The sequence below is a fragment of the Corapipo altera genome, unplaced genomic scaffold, assembly GCF_003945725.1.
Source record: "Corapipo altera isolate COAL_440 unplaced genomic scaffold, ASM394572v1 0, whole genome shotgun sequence".
In the NCBI taxonomy this organism is placed as follows: domain Eukaryota; kingdom Metazoa; phylum Chordata; class Aves; order Passeriformes; family Pipridae; genus Corapipo; species Corapipo altera.
Genome location: NW_020884872.1, coordinates 87,770,855 through 87,795,970, shown reverse-complemented (window position 1 = coordinate 87,795,970; position 25,116 = coordinate 87,770,855). Strand labels below are relative to the sequence as shown.

The 25,116-nt window shown below is 39.3% G+C and overlaps 1 protein-coding gene and 1 long non-coding RNA gene across 2 annotated transcripts in view; one reads left to right on the top strand and one right to left on the bottom strand.

Moving 5' to 3' along the window:
- Nucleotides 1–7: 7 nt before the first annotated feature.
- On the top strand, nucleotides 8–972 carry LOC113959521. The gene is made up of 2 exons (XR_003531846.1): nucleotides 8–206; nucleotides 818–972. It is a non-coding gene; the product is annotated as an uncharacterized LOC113959521 (long non-coding RNA).
- Nucleotides 973–9,009: 8,037 nt separating this feature from the next.
- RSF1 (remodeling and spacing factor 1) overlaps nucleotides 9,010–25,116 on the bottom strand; it is a 59,114-nt gene continuing 43,007 nt past the window's right edge. The window contains exons 9-16 of the mRNA XM_027667693.1: nucleotides 24,303–24,382; nucleotides 22,359–22,413; nucleotides 20,962–21,071; nucleotides 17,923–17,990; nucleotides 16,767–16,974; nucleotides 14,935–15,158; nucleotides 12,683–12,874; nucleotides 9,010–10,941 (exon numbers count right to left, since the gene is read on the bottom strand). Coding sequence (XP_027523494.1) covers nucleotides 10,367–10,941; nucleotides 12,683–12,874; nucleotides 14,935–15,158; nucleotides 16,767–16,974; nucleotides 17,923–17,990; nucleotides 20,962–21,071; nucleotides 22,359–22,413; nucleotides 24,303–24,382 — 1,512 coding nt within the window. The 3' untranslated portion in view covers nucleotides 9,010–10,366. The remainder of the gene's footprint in view (nucleotides 10,942–12,682; nucleotides 12,875–14,934; nucleotides 15,159–16,766; nucleotides 16,975–17,922; nucleotides 17,991–20,961; nucleotides 21,072–22,358; nucleotides 22,414–24,302; nucleotides 24,383–25,116) is intronic.

The window sequence follows — 25,116 nt, the reverse complement described above, 5'->3', positions numbered from 1 at the left end:
CGCTGCTCTATGATGCAATTCCCCCTCTCAGTCATCGTGGATCCGCGGGGGAGGTGGCGGGTTGTCGCCTCGCAACCGCAGTGTTCCTTACGGTCGGACGTATGTACGTCCGGAGCGATGCGGGCTGTGCTCCAGGAGTATCTCTGGCAGTTTTTGGAGTGAAGTTTTCATTTTCTGGAAAAGAGAAGCAAAGGGGAGGCGCTGAGGTGATCATTGAGGGCCAGAGCACCTCTGCTGTGGAGACGGGCTGAAAGAGTTGTTGGGTTTGTTCAGCCTGGAGGAAAGAAGGCTCCAAGGACATCTTAGAGCCCCTTCCAGTATCTAAAGGGCTACAAGACACAGGGAGAGGGACTTTTGACAAGGGCATGGAGTGACAGGACAAGGGTTAATGGCTTTAAAGTGACAGAGGGCAGGGTGAGATTAGATATTAGGAAGAAATTCTTTACTATGAGATTGGTGAGGCACCTGGAATAGGTTGCCCAGAGAAGTTGTGGATGCCCCATCCCTGGAACTGTTCAAGGCCAGGGTGGAGGATGGGCATTTGAGCAACCTGGTCTAGTGAAAGGTGTCCCTGCCCATGGCATGGGGGTTGGAATGAGATGATGTGGAAGGTCCATTTCAACCCAAGCCATTCCATGATTCTACAATTCTATAGTTGACAGTACTGGCTCCAGTCCTAAAATCATAGAATATCCTAAGTTCGAAGAAACCCACAAGGTCAAGTTAAGCTCCTGGCCATGCACAGGACAACCCAAAGAATCACACCATGTGTCTGACAGCATTGTACAAACACTGAACTCTGGCATACCTATTTTAGCATGTAAGTCTCTGTTGGAGAGGTGAAAAAGGGAAAAACAAACACAGCAGCTTTTCAAGTGCCATTTTCAGATGCTGGAAAGGAAATTTTAGGTGGATGACCAGCACCTAGTGCCTGATAGATGTACAGAGAGAATAAAAAGAATGTCACAAGTACCTGAATTGCCTAAAGAGTATTCAATTGATTTCCTTAAGCATTGATGGACTTGGGATCAGGAGCCCAGTAGTACTATGATATGTACCTACCTGGGTGCAAACCCAGGTTCTCACAAACACAAACTAAATATGAACAGGATTAGGTCACCATCTTTCCCTTCTCTGGACTTTCCTAGTTACAGTCTTGAATAGCAGAGAGCCAAAGCACTGCATTCTGGAAAAGGAAAGCGTGTAAAGAAATCAGAGGGAACAAGAATATAATGTGGTTCTCCTAGGCTGAGCTTTTCACAATGCTTTGGAAAGCTTCTCAACCATGGCTACCCATTTTGGATTCTAATTATGCAAATAATTATTACTCATATAAATAACCACCTTGACTGAAATGTAAGTAAATTTCACAATGAAGTGATATTTAAACACCACTGGAATAGCTTGAAAAAAAACAAAGAGGCAACAGGAGATGAGGAAATGTCACAACCATCTTCCAGTTTGCAGTACCAAGACAAGGGCTCATTTGGAAACAAAAAATTACAATTCATCCGTGAACACAGATCAGGCTGTGGCAGCTGGTGGGAAGAGATGCAAAAGCATGGAAACGCCATTCACCACACTTTGTGGTTATAAATCAATATTCCTGCTCATGTCCATTCCCTGTTACCTAACACGACTGTCATATCAGCCACGGAGAGCCCTCATCACCTCCTGTAGTTAACTCCAAATCATGCAACTCCTTTAGGTTGTTAATTTATAAGATTTCTGAGTGGTTGAGGTTGAATTAAGCCACTGCAGTGGAGCAGTAGAGTGTTCATTTCTCCTCCTGATGCAAATGCGAGTCTTTCTTCTGTCACATACCACTCTTCCAAAAGAAAATGGAAAAAAGGATGGTTTAAGTCCAAGCAGGGAAGTTGGTTTTGAGAGCAAGGCATTAAGGAGGAGGAGAAATCCACATCTTCCTTGTTTACACAATCGAGACACTTCATACCCCAGTACTGAGTGCTGCACCTAACAGAACTTTAGAGCAGGAAGGCAGACATTTCCTGGAAGTTTACAAATGGAACAGAATGGTACTATTTGAAAATGCTTTTCCTCAGCTGTAAGAGCTTTAAGTGAGTGAGGACCCAACCCCACACTGATATCTGAACACTGGGTGTCCAACAGTGATTTAGTCAACAGGGCCATGTTCAGAGGCAATGGAGAGCAGCAGGTACCTTCTCAGGGTTAAGAGTCACCTTAGGGCAGAATGCAGAACTTGCCATCCAAGGGAGCTTGTTTCTCTCCACAGCACTGCCTGCCATAAGATGGCCAGTTCAGACTTAAAATACCCAGAATCCATCAAAAAATGCAAATATAAAATTTTGGCATTGGATCTGGAGCAAGAGGAAGATTTTCACCGCAATTTCTCATCACTACAGGAACAAGCAGTAGGCTTGACTACAACCACAAACACATTCAAAATAAAAGGCTTCAGTGATTCACACAGAGAAAAGCCACCCTCTTCTTTGATTTCTCTCTCCCTGAATTTCTCCTGTTAAAGTCCTGAAATATCATCAGTGTCCGCTGCCATTGCCACATGTCAGAACATCTGCTTCTTCAGTGCGTCTCTGCAGGCTTCTTTCCCCCCCCCCCCCCCCCCCCATTTTTTCCAGATTTTACACATCTCAGCCTATATCAATGAACCTGTCTCCTGTCTCATTAGCACTACGTGGAAACCTCATGGATGTCTGCTGGAACAGCCTAGCTGGGTACGGTGCTGGCTGCAGGCATACTGGGTTTTGTCAGGTGACTGCAACATCACTATGAAATGAGATATAAAAATTATGTAGAAAATGGAATACATGCAGAAAATCACTGTGACTGCAAAAACAGTCCATCAGATCTTCCACACCATCAGCCAGAGCTGGTCGAAGAAAGAAAGAAAGACTGTCAGTTGAGCTGCCATAAAAAAAGCAACATAAACCATGAGCTGCCCGTTCCCAAGGCAGACAGTGGGAATGACACGCTGGAACGTGTCATTGTTCCAGGCTGGAACAATACACAGCAGCCATTACTCTGTGTTTGTTTTAAAGCTGAAAAAGAAATGTGCATGTGTGGTGCCCATTAAAATTCACTTGTATCTTCAATACACATTATACTTTGTACATCAAGTTATTTCAATTTTTTTTTATTATGACAATTTACATGTCATATTTATATGAAAGAAATGACAGTAGATATTATAACAAAACCATTATGAAAGAAAAGTTACACAATTAGGCCTACAAGCTATAAAATGGCTTCAGGCCCAGCTTATAGACAAAGAGTTCTGACCAGACTGTAGTGAGAGACAACGCTGAACAATTCATTAACAAAAATATTGGCACCAGCCTTAACATTTTTTTTTTTTTACTTCATTTACAAGGAATACAGTATTTAAACAGTTGTGTACTGCAAATCTAAAAACATTAGCTGTTATTAAACTGCAGTTAACCCTTTGAGCACTGAGGCCACCATGACTTCCATTTAAAAAAGTTTAAACGCAGCATGTTTTACATGCACGTGGTATTACCGGTGGGAGGGAAAAGACAGTGAAAGCACCACCCAATTTATGTGCAACAAGAATAACACTTCCAGTTTTTTCAACATATCTCCCCCCCTTCCCACACACACAGTGTGTGTCCCCTCGGTCCTTTCCCTTTGATATTGTAGCAAGTCATGATTGAAGAGAGACTGAAGAAAACCAAAGTTCAAGACTGAAGAAATGCAAGGGTTAAACTCTACATAAAGAGCTCAGCTTGTGGAACTTCACCGTGTAAATTCTTTAGAGAAAGAAAATAAAAAATTAGGCCAGCCGTGAAGGAGACCATTTTTAAGGAACTCAAGATTTCTTTGCAAACATACAAACAGCACCCAGGAGTAAGACAAAACTGTATTTCATGAAAGTGTATCTTAAAGAGACCTGTCTGGCAGATTTGATCCAGTTCTCACAGAATATTGGAGGGTAACCATTCTGCTGGCAAGGGACCTGTTCTATGTTACCCAGGACATTGAAAATACCTGATGTTTGTCTAATGTATAGGATCTGTGCCCATGTGAGAACCGCTGTGCATAGCGGGAACGGTGACATTATGCGTTTGAATCGGTCACATCCCTCTCCTGGCTGCAGCGGGAGGACTGTGGAAAATGGGCAGGAATGAGCAGCTGCATTGGCATTGACAACACATCGATTTAATGCAAGTTTGAGGGAGTATCATTTGAATGAATATAGGATAGGAATAAGATACTGTACAAGATTTTAGAGTCCATATAACAAAATGGCAAACTAAACAAGGCTTACAGTTTTATGATTTGATTTCCTTTTCTACCACTACCCTGAGTAGCAGATTAATATCTATTAAGGACTTTTAACTGATCTAACTAACAAACAGTGCACTGATAACTAGGCTTATCGTATGTTTTCATAGAAGGATTTTATCCCCGTAGAATCATTTAAGTCAAGTTCTGACAGACTAATCTAAGTTCAGTTGTGTGGGACACAGTAAAGGGAACAAACAAGAAAGCAAACCGTGCGGACCAACGTCCCCAGAGGCAAACATTGTCATAATATTCTATAGACTGATCCTGATTTTTTCCACATCCACATTGCACTGATGGAACATTATCTATTCCTTCAAGGAAGGAGACCTCAAGTATATTTTCCAGTTACTTTGAAGGTCAGGATGAGAAAAGGAGGGTAATTGGGATGTTTCTCCTAAATGGAGACCTTCCATTGGAAATACAGTCTTTAAAGGGCAAGTCACAAGTAGTTTTTAGGCCTGTCTTGCAAATGGCATGGGTTTGCATACACATTTTTCTGCTCCACTTCCCTCCATCCATTCCCCATCTCCTTCTGCTATTTGAACAAGCATCCAAACAGCAGGAGCAAGTGACTCCGTCTGCACCTGGGGAACCAGTGAGACCGACTATACACAAAGTGCTGCAAAGTGCACAAAGTAAACCAACCGAACAACAGAGCCCCTCCGTTGTTCAGCCCTTGGTAGCAACCTTTGGGGTTATATGTAGCAATAGTAGATACTTACAGGCACACATGCGCCCTCTAACTGCAGTACTGTCCCCTCTCCTGCTGCTCAGCTCAGGTGTGGGGTGCCAGCATTTACCAAATGATAGTCAAAACCCGAAGTTGTAGGCCTTGTTTTTAATTGCAGTTGAATCTGGAGGCTTTACACCACAGATTCAATTATAAAAACTTACCTACTTTAGAGTGTTCTGTTCTTTTCCCCAGAACCTCTACACAATCTTTTCTTTGTTCTTTTAAGTGTCATACTAAGCAATATACATCTTTTGCAATACACAAAGTAAATTAAATTACTCTGAAGTGTTGGGACAATCAATTCCCAAGCACACGTTTTTGTTAGGAACTATCTCAGTTAGTTACACCTAATCTAAAAGAAGAGCTCAATAAGTGATGTGACTTTCTGAAGTGACTGGCAATCCTCAACACCCCAACTGCAGGGTGTCCAGATTCAGAAATAATTTCCAACTGGTAAATATTTCTGAAGCCTCAGAGTTCTCTGTTAGATCTCGGATTGGGAACTCAACTGTAAAACATCAAATATTAGTCACAGAATTTTTCTAACATTAGTATATACCAGAAGGAAAAGGATCATGTCTGTTGGATTTTTTCTACTTTCCGCCTTCCAGTGTTTCAAGTGAGATAGAGTTCCCATCCCAGCTGTTAGGGAAGGGGAGGAAAAAGAAACTAACAGGAAATGTGGTCTTGATCCTGTAAATCCTTACTTCAGACAATATCCTAAATGCTCTATATATGTATGTACGTTCTAAACACTTAAGGAATTGCAAAATTCTGCTCTTCCATTTCTAGAGTTTCCCCCACCATACTCAACACAATGTTTTTCCCAAAGTTACTGTCTTGGTTGAAGTATTTGACCTTTTCTATATATATTTATATGTATTTAAGGATTTTATATACCCACCAAATCGGAAGCATACATCAAATGTAAATACATAGCTAAGGGTGCACGCTGCACATCAGAACCATATTACAAGCCTGTGAACAGTAGCCACTGCACACGTACCAAAACCAATTTCCAAGGCCTATACATTGCCATTTTGAATGAGATGATACAAATCTCTTTTGTCAGACCAGTTCTTGGGGCGAGCATTACTGCCATGATTTATTTAAATCACTGTGTACAAAGTGAATTTAAAAAAACAGGTGCTATAAAAATTCCTCATTTACTTTTTGTAAAAAAAGTTTTTGAAAATATGTGATTGGAAAGGATTATTGGAAAGTTTAGACCAGGATTTCCTGCTGAAGAACACTGAAAACCAAGTTATAAGCACCTGAAAAGAGAAGTATAAAATGGACACCCTGACAATGAATGATTAGAATTATTAAACGGTTGCAGCATCTGGATACCAATGTAGTTCAAATGACAGATGTGAAGAGAAATCAGAACAAGTGTACCACTACCATACAATTTTTCTTTTGTGAATATACATTTTTCCCCTAGAGTTTCTTTGAGTAAGGTCTCACAGCAATTAGAAAACAGAGGTGAACAGAAAACAAAACAAATCCAACTAAGTCATTAGCTCCTATGATAGGAAGAGTAACTGAGACACTTAATACAAAGAAATCTTGAAGGTGACATACTTCATAAATGAGCAATTTAGAAAAAAGCATCTCTTGTTTCTCTCAAGTGCTGCTAGAACAGAGCAATCTTTTCATTCAAAAAATAATCAGGAAGATGCAGTAATTTTATAATGTAATTCAACATGTAGGAAATTAAACTATCAAAAAGTTGATTGTTCAGTACTGACCTTCCGAGATTTCAGTGCTATGAGTTGTTTTGGTGATGTCATTTTCCATTTTTAAATCAAAACAATGCTCAGGTTTATCAGACTCAACAATTAGAAGACAGCAACCATGGTGAAACCCAGTTCTTATCACTACCACCCTTCTGCTTATATTAATGCACCACATTCGTTAATTGCACAGTGGAGCTACTTGTGCGCTTTGTGTTGCTGACAGTCACACAAGTCCCATGCAAGAAAGCAAATATCCAGCATCTATACTGGTGACACAAAAAGAGTCCAATCTTCCACTCAGTTTATATGTTCTTCCCCTCAGCAATGCTACTTAGGCATTCATTCTTCTCCCAGTCAGTTATACTCAGAAGAGTTTGCAGTTAAAAAAGACAAAGCTTCTAGTGACAATCTGTGTGGAATAAACAAGTTTGTTGAATAAATGCTTTGTATGTTTAGCCAATAGCTGCTTGTTCTAGTACTTCTAAATCCATCATGTTAAAAAAATCCCTGGCCTGTTTTCCCTGTTTCTCGTATGGTTTGAGCTTCTCTAAGCCCAAAGCTACACCTGAAGATCCCTCCTCAAAGGCAGTTAATTTCTGATCTCACAAGGAGCACAGAAGGGCACAGGAATGTGAGGACACCAGGAAGACATTTCCACTCTGGTACATATACGTACCGTAACAGAATGAACCCTCTGTGGCAGTCAGCTGGCCTCATGTCGGAAAATGTCATCTTCCCAAACAGGAGACTGTACATTTTCCATCAAGCAGGAGGCCTTAGAAATGAGACAAATATGTTTTAAAATGGTAACACTTTCCAGGGCATTTTTTGCAGTTTCTAAGGAGGAACTCTAGATCCTGTGGGATGAAGCCAGCTCAGGTACGAAGGGTGACTTCTAGAAGACAGAAAAGTTGTTTTTGAGGAGTGACCTAGAGAAAGTAAAATTTGGTAACAACTGGTCACTTTTAAAATACGACACTCCTGATGCAAGCTTCAATGCTCCCATTCTGTTTCCTAGTCTTTCCTGCTTTTACATCACTCCCTAACTCAGTACTCAAATTTTTTTCCCGACTGGTGTATCTAGTACTGTAAGTCTTTTGCATTCTCCTACATTCACAATTACTTGGTCACTGGGTATTGAACATTTAGGGTTGACTCTACAAGCAAGAATGTTTGCTACAGCACTGATCAGATACTAAAAGGCTCCATCAGGCAGCAAAGAACAATATGGCACTGCCAAAACAAATCAGAAACCATCAGTTGCACGCTGTTGCTGCACGTGAATCAGTTTGCACTGCAAGTATTAAAAATGCTCAGGAGCTACTACCATGGACAAGTGGAAGCCGTATGTTCTTACTTGTTCTAAAACACAAGTATATTAGAAATGTAGACGCACTACATTTATGGGTCACCTAAGCAAAGCAAAGCAAAGCACTACAGTAGCTTAAAACGCTACATATGCTTTTAAGAACTCCTTGTAAGTTTCTGTGGCTTTTCACTACCCTGTTTTAATCATTTAACTGTTAATTGTTAACATCAGTAAGGTAGGAAAATATTTAATCTTTGATGAAATTAAATTCTCATTTAGAGAGTGATTTCTCGTTTGTTTTTCTTAAATCACAAGCTTGCTTAGCACAGCAGATAAAGAGCGAGTTCCATCTTTTTGCATCTTCCTGATCCTAGTTTTTTAGCACGATATGTGCACTGCTAGAACCCAAATGAGTCATAGAGTGGTTCTGATAGACCTCATGGAGAAAGAGGTGGGGCAACAAAACCAAGACTTTAAAGGCTAAAAAGCAGGTAATTTTTGGATCTAGGTTTTCTAGAGAGGTATTCGGTAAAGGCCTAATGCTGGTTTTATTACAAGAAAAGAAGTGCTTAATGACTGACTAGTAAATACAATATAATGGAAGGGAATCAGGTGGGGCAGGAAAGGAGAACTCACTCCTTGGTGGCAGCAGCAGTTTTGGTGCATCCATTGCCGGCAATGGACATAAACACCAGTCAAAAATCCAAATCTCAGAGCAAAAGGATTAATAGATGTGACCTTTTTGGATTTCAATGTTTGGCAGATCTGTTTGAGTTATCTGTGTGCTGTAGCATGTATAAATGCTACAGCCTGCATCTTAATCAGAGTAAAGAGAAAACTGAATGCTCTTGATATGCCCCATATTGGTTTGTTGGGTTTTTTTTGTTTGTTTTTTTTTTTTTCTTCCATTGTCTTTTTTTTTTCTTGAATAAAAGCACGTATCACTTCATGCCCGCTCAAAAGTTGGTGAGATGTCTTGGAGTCAAGCGTTTTCTCTCAGAAACACTGCCTTCTTGAAATCAGTTGGTCACATGACAGTTATTAAAATGTAAGAAAATTCTAATGGCCAAAGGCCAACAACTACATTCAAAAACCTGCTAATACATCCAGGCAGATAAGTAAAATCAAAACAAAAACACACACAAAACCCCAGACAAGAAACCTCCAAAAGGAAAACTGTTCCATTTGATTACTTCAATTTGAAGTAGATATTAAGGGCATGAATGGACCAGTCATGGTTTATTTGATAATCCCTCCATCCTCTGATGCACTGTCACTCTGTGGTCAATGCCGTTTGCACAAACACATTTTGTTCAGAACACTCCGACGGATGGTGAAACTCGTGTGGCCGGGCAGCTACCGCAGGGTTCTTTTGTCTGTAAAAGGTTTGCAGCACTTACAGACTTACTTGACATCCAACTTACAGACTAACTTGACATCGATACGTCCTCCCACTAGACACTGTGCATCGAAGACTACCTGATGAACTGAGCATGAGATCGCTTTAGAAATTCATGGCTAGCGTGTTTCGACTGTCAAAAACTTCATTACAGTACACTTCACTGTACAAACACTTTAAAGGATGTTTATTAGGAAAGTCTGCAAGTCATAATGGATAGCAGAGTTCTTGTTTATGGTACCTTCTTGGCCTCTAATAATTCTGTTTGCCTCCAGTATTAAAATCGAACTGCTTCCATGAAGGTGATTACTAAAATGAGCTATGGTATGTTAACCTACAACTCACAAAATGCGACAGTACAGACATTAATTTTGCTTTTAACTGTCTGTTAAGTTGTAATCTAAGTTGTGAACATTTAAATATAATATATATCTCATATGAAAAAGCTAAAGCACAAGTGCTTCTGCACCACCCCCCTCCCATCCTCCCACCCCTTGAGCCAAACCCACCCCAGTTCCGGTTTGGGCCCTGACTGATTTGGAATGCTTTCTTAGGCCACCCATTTCCACAAATTTGTATGCACTCAGGAAATATAAAGTCAAAAATATACAAATCTCTTGTTGTTATAAGGTTTTTGTGAGTGAAATTACCCAGGACCATGGACTTGGAAGGAGAAGGGGGGTATGAGAGGGAATTTACAGCAATTAATCTTCAAAGTTCAAAACTGGTCACTTCACAGAAAGACTGCAGGACTGGTGAAATTCTTGCTTCTAGAAAGTGATACTGTAGTGGAGAATTTTCTAGGAAAAATAAAACAGCTTTTAATAACTGGCCCGCTGGTATGAGCTACCGTGGAATAAATTAGCACAAAAATGGAAGTCTTATAACTGTTCACTGTTACAGACGTAATCAACAAGGTCAGTCACTCTCAAAAGTTCATCTTCATCTTCCTCTGGCCCTACTGCCTCCTGCCCACTCCCTGTCCCGTTGGGCGCCAGGCTGGCGCTGGCTGTGCTGTCCTTGGGGGCCTGGGTCTTCTCGCTTGGCTTGCCAATCAAGTTCTCAATGGTTTTCCCTGGGCTCTGTCCGTTGGTGGAAGGCAAGTCCACCAAGCTGTAGTCCAAAGGGCTCTCTACTTTCCCTACATTATCAAAGTCATCTTCATCGTCGCTTTCTATCCGGTAGCAGTGCTTCTTGGGGTTGTCTTGAGCAGCTTGTGCTGCTGGCAGCTTGTTTGCAGGAGCGGGGGTTTCTGTGTCCTCGTTGGCATTTTCGCAGTTATCTTCCTCATCTGTCTCGATTCGATTCAGCCGTTTGCGGACAGGCTTCCCTTCCTCCTCCTCGTCCTCTCCTTCTTCCTCGGAATAGTCGTCTGTGCTCCGCCGACGTTTTCGAATCAATCGCTTCGACTCCTTTGTGGATTCATCATCTTCAGAGTTCTTAGATGTGTAGCTCTCTGGAATAAGCAGCAGACTTAGAGACATTAGCAAATCTTAGTGCAACCTTTACACTTTATTCTTCATCTTTCACACTCATTATCGAGCCATCTCTCACCACACACACTTCCACCTCCTCCAGGATCCCCAACCAAGTCAAAACACTTGCATCCTTTTTACTTCTTAAATAAACTCCTAAAGCAGAAAATACCAACAATTTGCTGATATTCTGTTTCCAATCTGAGGAGTACAGGAGGCTTTGGAGGTAGCTGTGTTGCCCTCTAGAACTGCTAACTCCATGCTGGAAATAACACAGAACTGCATCCCTCATCTCATAGCACATGCTTTATTTACAGCCTGCCAGAAACTGAGAACCCAAATAATGGCTGCTCTATCATGAAATTCACACACACAGACACAGAGAACTGTACTATACCCCTGCCACCCCCAAATTATATACAAATTCTTTCAAAGCATATAAATGCTGCCTGACTGCCATCTGAATTTTGCTGCCCTTTAATGGGAGGCTTTTTTTTCTCTGGCAAACTGGAATATTGCCTACACACTGACAGCCTTTGCACTGATCTTTGATGGTTTTGATGAGAAAAGGAGGAGGATGAAAAATCAAATGGCAAACTTAATTTACTGTCTCCTTGTGATTTCCATTAGAAATCCATTTCAAAGGGTATTGTTTAATGTAGGTTCAAGTTGATAGAGACTGTTAGCGCTCCTCTATTTTCAGTGTAATACAATTCTAGTAATGTTGTTACATATTTTATGGTATAATGCAGGAACTGTGGGAGAGTGCTGGAATAGTACTTAATGTTGCTGATTTTAATACGCAGAAAGCCAGCACCAAAAATACCTGAGGAAATGGAATTTCACGAAGAGAAGACACTGTCAATCAGGCACTGTTTAAAATCGCAAGTGCAGGCAGCAAAAAGCCACCATATAGTGAATTCTCGAGAACAGGCTGAATTGAAGTGTATGATCATGTTTTTGAGGTACTACACGCACTTGCATCACATACTTGTTTCCGCTCATCTGAGAGGGTGCTCTAACACTCTAATTTCAGGGCAGCCCTTCCAAAACTGAGGTGCTTGGCCTGTCAAGTGTGGCTTGTTTTCTGAGCAAGTCTGGCATCCATTGCAACCCACACTGCTCAACATTCGGAAAGCTGGACCTAAGGTCTCATAAGGTGCGTGCCCAGAACCCAAGGCACCCAAAGTCAGTGGTTGCTTTTGTAAAAGCTAATTAATTATAAATCAAAAACCAGTCACTCATGGCGTGATTGACATTACTAAGAGGGGCTTCTGCCACACTTAGCACAGGTCCTTAAACAGGAGATGGAATGAGTCTAAACCACCAGCACAAACACAGTCAGGGCACCAGAGGCACTACCCTTTCTTTTATAAAAGAGAATCTTTGAAGGTTCGTGGGATGGAGCTTTATGACCTCTTAACAGAAAAGTGGTGAGACAGTTATATTAGTGCAAATTTCAGAATCCCAGCATTCTGTGCCAGATACAGTAAATTCAGACCTGGAAGTCAGGATTAGGGACAATGAAACACTTTCGAGAAGTGACTCAGTTAACAGTGCACCAAGAAGTACCAGTGGGCTGTTTCAGAAAGAAACAGTTTCTGAGAAATATCAAGGAACTGAAAGACGATTCTCTGAACTCTTGGAATTATATACAGTTTTCCCTTCATGGTAATGCTGATAATATACGAGCTCCTGCAAACACTGCACTGTTTATTTTACCTTCACTATCTGAAGTGGAGAGCCTGCGCTTGTGAACTCTTCTTAACTCCTTCCCATATCGGACACTCTTCTGTGAGCCATCACTTTCTGAATCTTCCTTGTAATTAACTTGTCTCTTCTGATTCCGTCTTGATCTTCTCCTCCTAGTTTCCAGGTAATCATCATCACTGTAATCTGTGTACTCACCACTCTCTGTACAGAAGAAAACAGTGACATGCATTATTCCAACAAAGCAAACTGCTTTACATAAAAAAATTTATATAAGCTTTAGACCAACACCAATAAAATCATGTGCTCTTCCAGGACAGACAGTCTCAGTCATTGTGCCTCATTTATCACCAGTGTAGAATTGCTTGATTTTAAAAGCTTCTCAAAAACCCTTTTCCTGTCTCCCTCAAACTCCTCCAGAAGGTTTCCTTCAGTGTTTTTGTTGCCTCATCTCTACTGGCGCCCAAGATGTCTCTACAATTCCTGACAGTGAAAACAACCTAACTGAATCAGAGTTGATGGTGCACGTTACCACTGACACTGGGAAGTCCATTCTGCTTTTAAAATTTAAATAAATAGTACTCTACTGGAAGACTTTTAAGAACGGGTAGATGAAAAACCACTGACAAGATGAAACTCCAAGATCTGAGTTATAGAATTTAAATTGACAACAAAAATCAGTTTCTCTCAATCACAGGTTTGCTTAAAATAGAAACCATACAGAAGAAACTTACCATCAATCACAGTTTTTCCTCCACCAGTCTACTGCAGCTAGTGTCTTCAAAAACTAAATTTATTTACATCAGATGAAAATAGCCTCGAATCACTTTAGCTGCTTTTCCACTGAGCTATGCCAGAACAATTATCCCAAGATACATTTCTACACAAGTCTCATACTCTGTTCCTAACTTAGTGATTGACATGAGTCACAGATCAAAGTGGCATCCTCTTTACTTCCTAAAATATTAGAGAAAGAATCAGAGCAAGTCAGCAAGAAAAAACACTTTCAGAAAGAAATTCCATCTCTGGAGACTGAAAACAAAGCTTGCTCACAGGGCACCTGATTTCCTTAGCTCAAAAGTGGCTTAAAGCAGGATCCTGAGGGACAGTAATGAGGGTAAAAGAGAGAAACACATAGTTAATGCTATACTTTTAGATATAGATGGCAGGATACTGGAATCAATTGATTTTATCACAGGTGTGTGTCCACTGGCAAACAAACAAGTTGCTCTTGTACATTACAAAATATATGAACAACCTCTTTATATTTCTGCCAGTATCTTCATCTAAGAGCTTATGATTAGCGCAATGGTGTATTCAGGACAGGGAGACAGCAACCACTGCACGTGCATATAGCTGTCTTCATCTGTCTGTGCACAAACCCTCCTTTTGGAAACCAGTACTCCAAAGCAACTTACTCCACCATGGTCATCTTCTATATTGTAGAAAGACAGATAAAACACTGGAAAGATAACACACACTACAATAAGTTAACACTCCAGTATAGTTAGTACCTTAAATTCACAATAAAAATAAGTAAAAACAAATGCTTCTGTATATGGCACTTTCTAGTCTGTGACTCAAATGAAGCAGAAACAGTCTTCGGAGAAAGATACTGATCATGAAAAGGTTTAAGGTAGTATTCTCACACTTCAAACCATGGCAACAGAAAATGAACTGGTTGAAGGACAAGTAGAATACAGTGAATTAATATGTTCTTCTGTGATGCAAGAGTCTTCAGTTACTAAAGATTTTAAGGATAATTGTAGGAGAGAGAGAGGCAAGGTGTTATTGTTTGCCTTCAAGTCAACTGGAAAACACAGAATGCCATAAAACTAAAAGTTTTATGGCATTCAAAGTGAGGGAAAATGTTCCTTTCAGAATCTTTTTCTAAAGTGTTCAGAAGTTCTTCTAGTAGCTATAAAGCCTCCATTCCTTCTCTTCCCTGCAATCATGTGCCAAACAGGAACGTATGGGGGTAGCTCCAACTATCCACAAAGGTGCCCTTTAGAATCATAGCATAAGCACTCATTTAAACACATAATTACCTGAAAATGCCAAGAACCTAGTGCTCAATACCAGTTCCCTGCAGAATATTGACAGCAGAACTATTAGCAAAGTGCTTTACAGCAAAGATCTGACACATCTGACTTGACCAAAGCAAGCGAACAAGTTAGTGTCAGTTGCAACAGGAAACTGAGATTTGCATTCTTTCTCTCTCCAGTACAGAGTATTTAATATATCTAAGAACTGCTTATACTCACCAGACTCTCTGCTTGAATTTTCCTCAGAATCTTCATCTTCATCATCTTCAGAGTATTTTTTCTTGGCTGTTTTCCTTCGTAACCTCCTGCTTTGCCTCATGGGCCTGGAGAGGTGTCGCCTGGATATGCGGGCACAGAACTCTGAATCACTGTCCTCGTTCGATGGTGGGTCATCTTCACTTTCATCCAGATTTTCCTCTGATATAACAAACTCATCCTGAGATCTGTTCAAAGAAGAACCACACACAACAGAGATCAGTATTGAAAACAAAGGACTGAGATAGTACCTGTGTTTTACAAGTCAGTGGTAAGTATTCTCTTACAAACAGAAACAAAAACAAAAGGCACAAATCTTATCATGAGGAGTGAAGACCCTGAGAGAGCAGACTGCCAGCACTGACATGAGGTTTCAGCTGTATATTTGGGATATAGCTCTACAGTGCATGACATTACACAGCAGATTAGAACAGCAGGTGGATATAAAACTCTGTCAAACCAGCACCACAAGTGACATTAACATGACAGACTCTCAAGCGTTCATGTAGTTCACTGCAATGTAATGTCTGCACAGAAATAACTGTGGGGGGGAAAACACCCACCATGTTCTAGGAGAGGTGACCTTCCCTTCACAAACCAACTAACTATGCAATTTCTGAGAATCAGAATATTGTGTCTTAACACAAAACTATTGCTCTTATGCACCTCACAACCTTAACAGCTCATAAGACTCCCATCATTTCAGAAGTGAGCCAAGGCTTTTTTAAAAACCATTAAGCACAGAAGGTACCAGCCACTTGCGTTTGTGTTAAATTCCAATATAACATCCAGAAGGCCCTCAGCAGAGGATGGAGTTGAAAATGCCTGACTACACTTCAATAGATCAATGCACCATTAACTCTGCCAGATTTCCACATGCTACACTCATTGATTGAAAATTTCCAGCATATGTAGCTCAGTTATTCAGGGTGCCACTGAAATGTCCTCAGCATGGCCACAGGTGAAAAACAAAGCTCAAAATTTGCATCTGTCTTGTATAGATTTTCCATACACTTAGTAAATAGACTCAGTGACTGGCGTAAAGCTTTAAATATCGCTGGTAAAGACCCTACAGCCTCATGCTTCATTTTGTTTCTTCATTGAGGCATAAAGTTCATCTAAAATTATCAAATTTTTCAACATCAGGAATTGTACGGACTGAACAAGGAGAAATTTTGTGCAAAATGAGTTTCAGTTAGCCAGAGCAATATTCATTTGGCATGTAAAGCTTCACGTGACACCTATTTGTTTTCTATAGTATAAACCACTTCTTTGGCTGTGTTCAAACTATCTCCTAGAGAGCAGCAATCAAAAACTCATTTCAGAACCTGTCAAGTTCTGTATGCTCTAAATAAGAACATTTTTCTCTTCCAATTTCTAAAAATTGGTTAAGGATTTCTGCTCAACAGTCACATCAGCCAGAGAACTGAGCCCACCTGGCTCCTTCACTAACAGAACTCTTTAGTGAGGCCTCAAACATCCCAGTAACATTTACAGATCATGTTTTGCTTAAAATACAGATTGGATGATTTCAGCACATGGATCTAGAGCGCAGTTTTTCCAGTACGATGACGTTCCCCTAGGCCAGAAGGACCCCAAGGCAGGGGGTTTGGAACTAGGTGATCTTTAAGGTCCCTTCCAACCCAAACTGTTCTATCGTTCTGTGACTTCTGCTGGCACTGTGCAATGCCATCCCAGCACTGGGAACGTCCTCCTGATGATCATTTCAGGGGCACTGCAGAGTCACAGAAGCCTGTAGTGGTCAGTGACTTGTGAAAGTTAAATTGCAGACCTACCCATCACTGATCTTGAATTCATCCTCACTCTCTTCTTCATCCAGATTACTGTCACTATCCAAGTCATTTAGTCGCCGTCGTTTCTTGCGTCGTGCTGCAGCAGCCCTTTGTGGTCGCTTGCTTTCCTTCCTTTCTTCCTCTAGGATTGTGGAAATGTCTTTTCCACGGTGACCTGTGATATTTGACATGTCTTTGCCCCTGCCAATGCCTGAATTCAGTGACACAAAGGGGTAAAAAAGAGCAAGTTTATTTTCTTGCTTAACTTGCTACAGATCTTTCTTACATGCTTCAGCTTATTTTCTGTAAAAGCAGAGTATTTTTTTTTGTCAAGCAAGACTCTGTCCAGACTCTTGTTCCTGACACACAAAGTCCAGTTGTGTCCGCTTGGAAATACTGAGGTCCAGGCACAGGGTTGGGCCTTGGTTACGTTTATTGTATGGGCCTTGTGTTACACACCCAGACACCTGATTTTTACATTGTCTGTGTACATTCATGAGCTTCTGAAAACTGGTGTCTGTAGGGAGATGCCACAGGCCAAACAACTGAGGGACAACCTTTCATGGTTGTTTTCTCCAGGCAAGTTAAGGTGATGCAGAAGCACAAATCCATCTCCACCTCTCAGATAGTGCTGAAGATCTCTCTTTTGGTCCCCTGTGTTGCCCTAACAGGCAACAAAGAACAGAATTTCACTTTATTCATGTTCAACTGAGAAGTGTTTACAGAGGTGGATCAATATTGTTAAAACAACTCTGTACACCCCATCTTTACAGGGTCCAACTGCAGACCAACTTAAGCCTTATTTTTACAGGGGAAAATGTCAATAGCACTGCTGCCATTCCAATCTCAAATCCAAAACTTAGCAAAATAATTTTAAGAGTTTTCTTGTCATGCTTATTCATTGCATATAACAAAACATTCAACAAAGTTGAATTTAACTATCAAGGCTAAATACTTTCTGACATCTTTTGGCAGCCTGGGATGGCCATTCCTAATGGAAATTATTTAGTTCACTTTCAAAAATACAGCAGCAAAAAACCTCTATAAACTACAAAGTTTAAGGGGAAGGATTATATTTGTTGCTTCTCATATCAAAATAAATTCATCTCAATTTTCTTATCACCACTGTAGTGCAAAACAACTAACATCAGAAACATACCTCCTCCATCAGCTTCCTTGATATCATCTTCAATTGCCTCATCAATTGCCTCATCAAATTCATCAAACCTAAAAATAACAGCTTTCATTTACCACTTTGAAATGAACTCTAATTAAATATATTATGAAAACATACCTCAAAATCTAAAGAAATAACCCTGCTTTAAGAAATCACACTGCACAGACAGTGGTCTGGATATATAACAAAATAACTAAGATAATGGGCTAGATTAATAATAAAATAGATATTTTTTAAAAGATGTGTTTCTTGTTTCTATTTCCTAAGAGAATATTTATCATTGCTGGACTGTATTACTATTGATTTAGGTGAACAGAAATGCGGTTTCATTTTATGTGACATATCCCTGAATTAAACAATATATAATCTGAAAGTTCATTAACATAGTTTCAGTGGTATTTTTCAGGTAAAGCATTAATAATTTTTTCCACACCTTTTATCAGATGACATATGTTCTACCAATCTTCAAAACAGACTTTCTGAGAAGCATCTATTAAAGTCAAGGTAAAACTATTCATTCTGTCTACATTTTCCTTCAAAACTCATTTCACATAGCTGCTTTCTCCTCTTAAAGCTCACAAAAATCATACTTTGTGGATCTGCAACATCCAAAGCTGAACAGATAAAACAAAACATATTGTACACAGTTCCTTGTGATTCTGTAAAAATAACCTGTAATACAATGTTACATAACTAAAAAGGACAAACAAAAGCAAAATATTTGAGTTTGTCCTTCAGCAACTTTTATAAAACTGCATAAATCTCTGCACCCTGAGTAACTCGTTTAAAGGGAACATCAAATGGAGGAAAAGGGATCCAATTCTTTCAAACAGACGACCTCAGTTTGTGCTTTCAGTTATGAATTCAAATTCTGTAAAAAGGGATTGTTACCTGTTCCACCAAATAGATGCCTTGAGTTCCATCATGCAAAAGTACAAAATTTATTAACTATATAGGAAAAACATTTCATTAAGATGCAAGTTTTTTGTCTCATTTTTTAAAAAGTAAATTTTTTTGCTTGTTTTTGGTACAAACAGCTAACAATTGGACAATACATTCATTAAAGATTCCATTTCTCAGTCATGAAAGAAAGATTACAGTTATATTTATCTTGGTCCTCCATAGGAACCTCCAGCAGAACAAGGAAAGAATAAATCTAATCCTATACTCTGTAATTCAATAGTAACCATAAAACACTTCCTCCTTTAAAAATAAGGTGATGGACTTCTGGTATCTTTATATTCCCTCAGAACAACTGCATGTCACATTCAAAGCAGCTTTACCCAGCAAGGAAATAACTCTGAAATTATTCTATCAATAAGATTAGTTCCACTCTACTCAAACCCTATATTCTCTCCACAAAGCTACAAAAAACCCCCAAAAATCCCACCTCTTCAAAATGTGAGAAATCACTTAACACTGTCAAATCACTGCTAACAAATAACCTGAGCTCAGCCACAAGTTGACAGCTCACTTGTCCATTAAGTGTAATGGAACATAATTTCTTCTGCTGCTGCTTTATTCGTGGTGCAGGTTTTTGCTAACTTGCTCGCAGGAGGACTCAAGAAATGACTTGGGTGATACAAAGGGATTACAGATCTTTAGACAACCAGGATGCTCCACAGTACAGATCTGTCTGTAAGCAGAATAAGGCATTTAGCATTTATTTTCCCCTGCTGAGGGAAAGCACACACAATTCTCAGAGACACCAGTGGGGACTTCACTGTGGACATATAAATCTGACACACTGATACATGCAATATTTTCACCCACTCAAAGTTATGTGTATGGCGTAGTCTGTAAGAAAAACTCTTACCATTTTGTATCAGAAGATTGATTTTTCCAAGAACATTACTTCCAATAAAAAATATTGTCTTTGCACAACATGGGTCCTGCTCCAGTTGTGCTACATACCCTAGTGTTAAGGGGTTTTTTCTCTTGGTCAGATGCTGCCTGACCTGTCATTAACATAACAGCAAATCTATATAATCTTGCCTGTAGCATAATGTTCCTTACAGGAATATTTAATTTCCCAAAGCAGCAATGGCATTTTCTTTAGTGTGACTTCTGCTGTTCGTGTAAAAAGGTACCAAAAATCAATCACTAAGCAAGGTCAGGCCAGGTTTTCTGGCCAGGCTGGAATGCCTCTCCTCAGCAGCAAAACCAGACTAAGTTCAATGATGGTTATTGTTGGAAGGCTTATTGTTCCAATATTGTAATGTTCTCATTTTTGATGATAAAGGTCTGCATAAAGTACTGGAAAGTATTTTTTAAATCTTCCTAATGCATCTGGGACAAAAAAACACAAGCTCTCAGGCAACCACATTCTTTTCTAATCCCAAAGGTATCCTACTTGCCTGGTGGACTGAAGAAGATACGGAGTGTTTAAAAGTATTATTTAGTTATATAAAAATAATATTGGTAATACACTGGGAACAAAAGACATTAATAAGATCATGCTGAATTTTGGAAACCTTAGGTAACCTGTCATACTTTCAGAATGCACAGAATTTAAATATCTTGCGTTTTCATTGACTAACTGCATTCTTATCAAAATTTCCCTAAAGAGTTACAGACCATTTTTAGATGTACTGTCTCATAATTACATTTTAAGTTTCATGCTCCTTTCATGAAAAGAATGTGCAAGGTGGGGAGGGGGAAGAAAGCAAGGAACTGAAGACCTTTAGACACAAGCATAAGTCTCCCTTGCAAGAGAAAGAAGAGGTTTGATTCACCTGCTTTAATTCACTCCAGAAACTGCAGTAACGCCAAGACCTTCTCCAGTATTCCTGAACAAAGTACCATACACATTTTTATTTTTTTTATGCATCATCCCTTCACTATACCACCTCATGCTGTCACAACCACCAAGCATAACTAGTATTCAGAGGAAAAAACAAAGACACTTTAGTTGGACTTTTCTTTTAAATGTAAAAGTGCGTGTGAGAAGTGGTGGGGTGACTCAGAAAGAAAGCACTTGTATGACTTCTGCTGTACAAGCCATTTAAACAAGTTGCTGACCTGTAGCTTATGCACTTTCGGGTTCTGGTAGATCTCCTTTCAAGCAGTTTTGATTTGGGCTTTTTGGAATCTTTCTTCTTTTCTTCCTGACCTTCAGGTATTTCTGGTTCCTGTTCAGGTAAGACAGAATTGTCAAAAAGACATATCTTTGCACTCATTATGACTGAAGTAATGTGATTCAGATATTCATACCATCTAGAAAGCTCATATGCCCAACACAGCACATTTTGGCTTCTAATATAATAACTTGTTACAGCAGTTCAAGTGAACACTTGCACATCTCACCCTTACTGGCTACATAACTTCCCAAACACAGAGTTTAAAGGTTCAGCCTACTGTATCACTGTGCTCACACTGCAACGCTGAGATCCTGCCTCGGGTGACACTCCCAGGACTAGTAAATGTGTCAGCTGAGCCAACTGTGGCCAGCATCTCTATGTACTGAGCACAGGGACACCTCTACATGGTGCACTTTCAATAAGGTTCCATGTAGGTTAGTTTTATTACACTGTTTCCAAGTTATTAATTTAAAAGAAAAGTAATCCACCCCTAGTCTTTATTTTTCAAATATTTTCTCCCAAGCATAGACTCTTTGGCAAGTTTGTAAAATCTGTTATCATTTTTCTGTTATCCAGAGACAGGGAGAGAAAGTTGGCCTTGTTACAGTCAGGCAGTGTGGAAAGTCTACGTTTAAAACAAACTAAAGTTTCATTCTAAACTGTATACAACAGATTATATCATTCTAGATGAAAGCATTTGGCTAAGACTTCAAGAGAATGGCTTTAAAATGTATTTAAGAAGTGAGAAGAGGCTGTTCTCCATGTGAGTAAAAGTATTTTTCCTCTTCTGTCAAGGGAAACCATATAAAAGCATATGTTAATGAAACAATAAATGTTTATAGTTTTTAATCACATGCGACCGTAACATCCATTTGTTGAAGGCAAATGCTATGCTGCTAAGAGATACTACAGATTCCCTCTGAATTATAAGCCAAAAGTGTTTGTTGCCATCCGTTCCAAAGGAAAGCTATGACAATTATCTCAGAGCTAGATAACTATACAGTAAACACCAGAGTTAAATAACTGAATCCCACCTTTATAAAGTACTGAATATTGGAGCACTCAATTCAAAACCCAGTTGTAATGGGTAGGAAGGCAATTCTGAGATTGCTTACTGACAGAGTGTGTGGCATAAGTTGGCTCTAATAAACACCATAAAGCTCCCATGGTTTCTCTGCTATATTCAGTCTAAAAGAGTCTAGAATTATTTCTGACCTGCATATAGATTGATTTTTCTTTCCAAGATGCTACTACCACTTCTGACACACCACTGAGAAACTTTTTCCCTGAGCAGATTGGAAAATAAAACCATAATACAACATAGAGGCAGTAACTTACCTGAGGTGGAATGATGTTCTCGATACTGATACCCACATACACCAATCGCTCTTTTCTTTAGGAGAGAAAAAAAGTGAAAATAAGCTTACAGAAAGACTGAATATATCTACAACAATGCTGTAGTTAGCACCGTTTGAAGCTCTTACTATCACTAGGCAGAAATATCTCAAGAGGATGTTCCAAGAGAAAACAGTTGTTTTAGCTGGGATTATGTGCTAATTCTCATATGATTACATTTTCCTGCATGTATAATATAAGAGATCTCCAAAGAGTTCTGACAATCAACAGTATTTGAAGATTGTGGGCACTGCAGAAATGATTGAACTTGGGGTGTAAAAAGCAAGTAAAAAACAACTGAAAAATATTAACATTATGAAGATTACACTGTTAGATCCATAACTACCACCAATCTTGGAGGTGCTGAAAAATAAAACAGGAATTCAAATCACACCTGGAAAATTTATGTAAAGACAGGATGTGATCCAAAATGGATAAGTGCCAGATCTTAGATCTGAGCAGGAACAACCAACTGGTTCAAAGAATCTATTAAGTAGACAGATCCATAATGACAGAGTTGGATTTCTTCTCTTTGCCAAAAAGACACCACATACTGTGAGTTTTCAGAAACACTGCATTCAAGTATTTTTGTGCCCCAAACAACCAATTTGTTTTAACTTATACACTGAGCTGTTATAAAGACTGTAATTTCCTCTAACATTATGATTCTTCAGCCTTTTTTACCTTATTATTTGCTAAAATACACCATCATTAAGTTGGAAGGCTTCAATATTCAACTATTGTATCAAAGTGTCTATTATAACCCAAGCTCATTTCTCTTTTAAAGAAACTTTATAGAAAACTCTAAAAAATAGAACCTCAATTTTATGATATACAACATAACGCCTTATTTAGTACGAGGATCAAATTGCAAAATGGTTGTAAGACATCTGTTTCAGACACTGAAAACTGCTATGATATCAACTGTATGCTCTCCTGTTAGATCATTGTGTTTTTATGCAACACTGGTGATTTCAAGAAAGCAGGACAAACTGGAAAAAGCTTGCATTCCATGTAATTTTTGCCAGCAGAATGTTTACCAAAGTAGGACCAAAAATATTGTTCACTACTAATGAGCATTCCCACCACAAAGCAAAGCAGCAGACACAGTTCCTGTGTGTCCTGTACTACTGCACAGATGGAGGCTGTGTGTAAGCTGAGCTCACTCATAAAAATAGCTAATAGTTTCATTCCCAAAGCTACAAATTCAGCAGAATTGGCAAGCCATGGATAATTTTACCACAGTGTGATCCAGATACAGTCTGAGCAGAATTAGTGACATTAGAAACAGTTGGTACCTGATCTGTCACTATCCTTGTTGCTGCTGCAACAGCAATAACAGATTTGAAGGAAGCTGAAAGTAGACACAGACTGTACTTTGCTCTTCCCAGCACTGACTCACTACATCCCACGTAATATTACAGTACCTGCCACAAATATAAGGCTGCTCAATTACTTTCTATAAAAGGGTGTCACCTTCTGCTGAAATTTGCCTTTTAAGATAAAACTCATGCAAAATTCTGTTTAATAATGCATACAGATGTTATTAAATTCTGCAAAATACTCAATATATGTCCTAAAAGGTATAAATTATGCAGACTGTGTTTTATGTTCCTCCTTTTCAGGTCTGAAAACTGCAGATAGGATGTTCCAAATATTAAGGCTGTTGTTCCTAAATGCATTAAATCAGTGTGCATTTAGCCTTTAGTATTGGCAGGAGTGGACACAAAATTTCATTCAAAGCTGCAACTTCGCTGACTCGCTGTACTACACCAATTACAGAATCTTGTAAATTTGGCAAAGTTTAACAGAATCTAAAGCACAAGACTCAAACCCTACATTAACGTGGATGACCTCTGGAGAAAAGTCAGTACCAGACAATAGTACCTGCGTTCCGCACGTTCCTTCTTTTTTAAGACGACATCCAGATCTTGTAATTGTTCTTCTAATTTCTCACAGAGTAATTTCTAAAGGAAGCAAACACAAAAAGTTTCTTTCATAACGAACTATTTTGACATTGAAATAATGTTCAGACACTTCATTCACTATGTATTTGTCTGGAAGAAGTGTGAGTGCCTCGCTACGCTGGAGGCTCCTCTTCAGTGAACAAGGTTTTACAATAGAGAGTGTCTTCCTAAAACACATGTGCTTCACCATCAAGGCCAGGCTGGATGGGGCTTGGAGCAACTGGGTCTAATGGAAGGTGTACCTACCCATGGCAGTGGGGTTGGAAGTAGATGATCTTTAAGGTCCCTTCCAAACTGAACCATTCCACGATTCTATGAATGGGAATAGAGATGCATCCTCCCAGTAACTGGTATTTAATGCAGGAAGCAGTGTGCATAAACATCATATTAATGATGTTTAGAATAAACATATTTCTAAATTAGCATGTTTTTGTTGGTATTTACAACTTGGTCTCAAAGAAATTTGAGGATTGCACAGACATAGATCGTATGAACACACAAAGCTGAGTGCATACACAGAGTGAATCCTGTTTGTCCCTTATCTTAATCTTTGGAGAACACATGAGGTTGTGGACACTGCAGCATAAAGCAGGATCATTTTCTTACCAAATGTTCCATATCTTAGAACACTACCTAATACTCAAGAAGCCATATGTAAGAATTACTTGTAATGGATAAACTGTGCCTTATTACATGTTAATGGTCTCATTATATTATTTCCAAGGATGATCTTC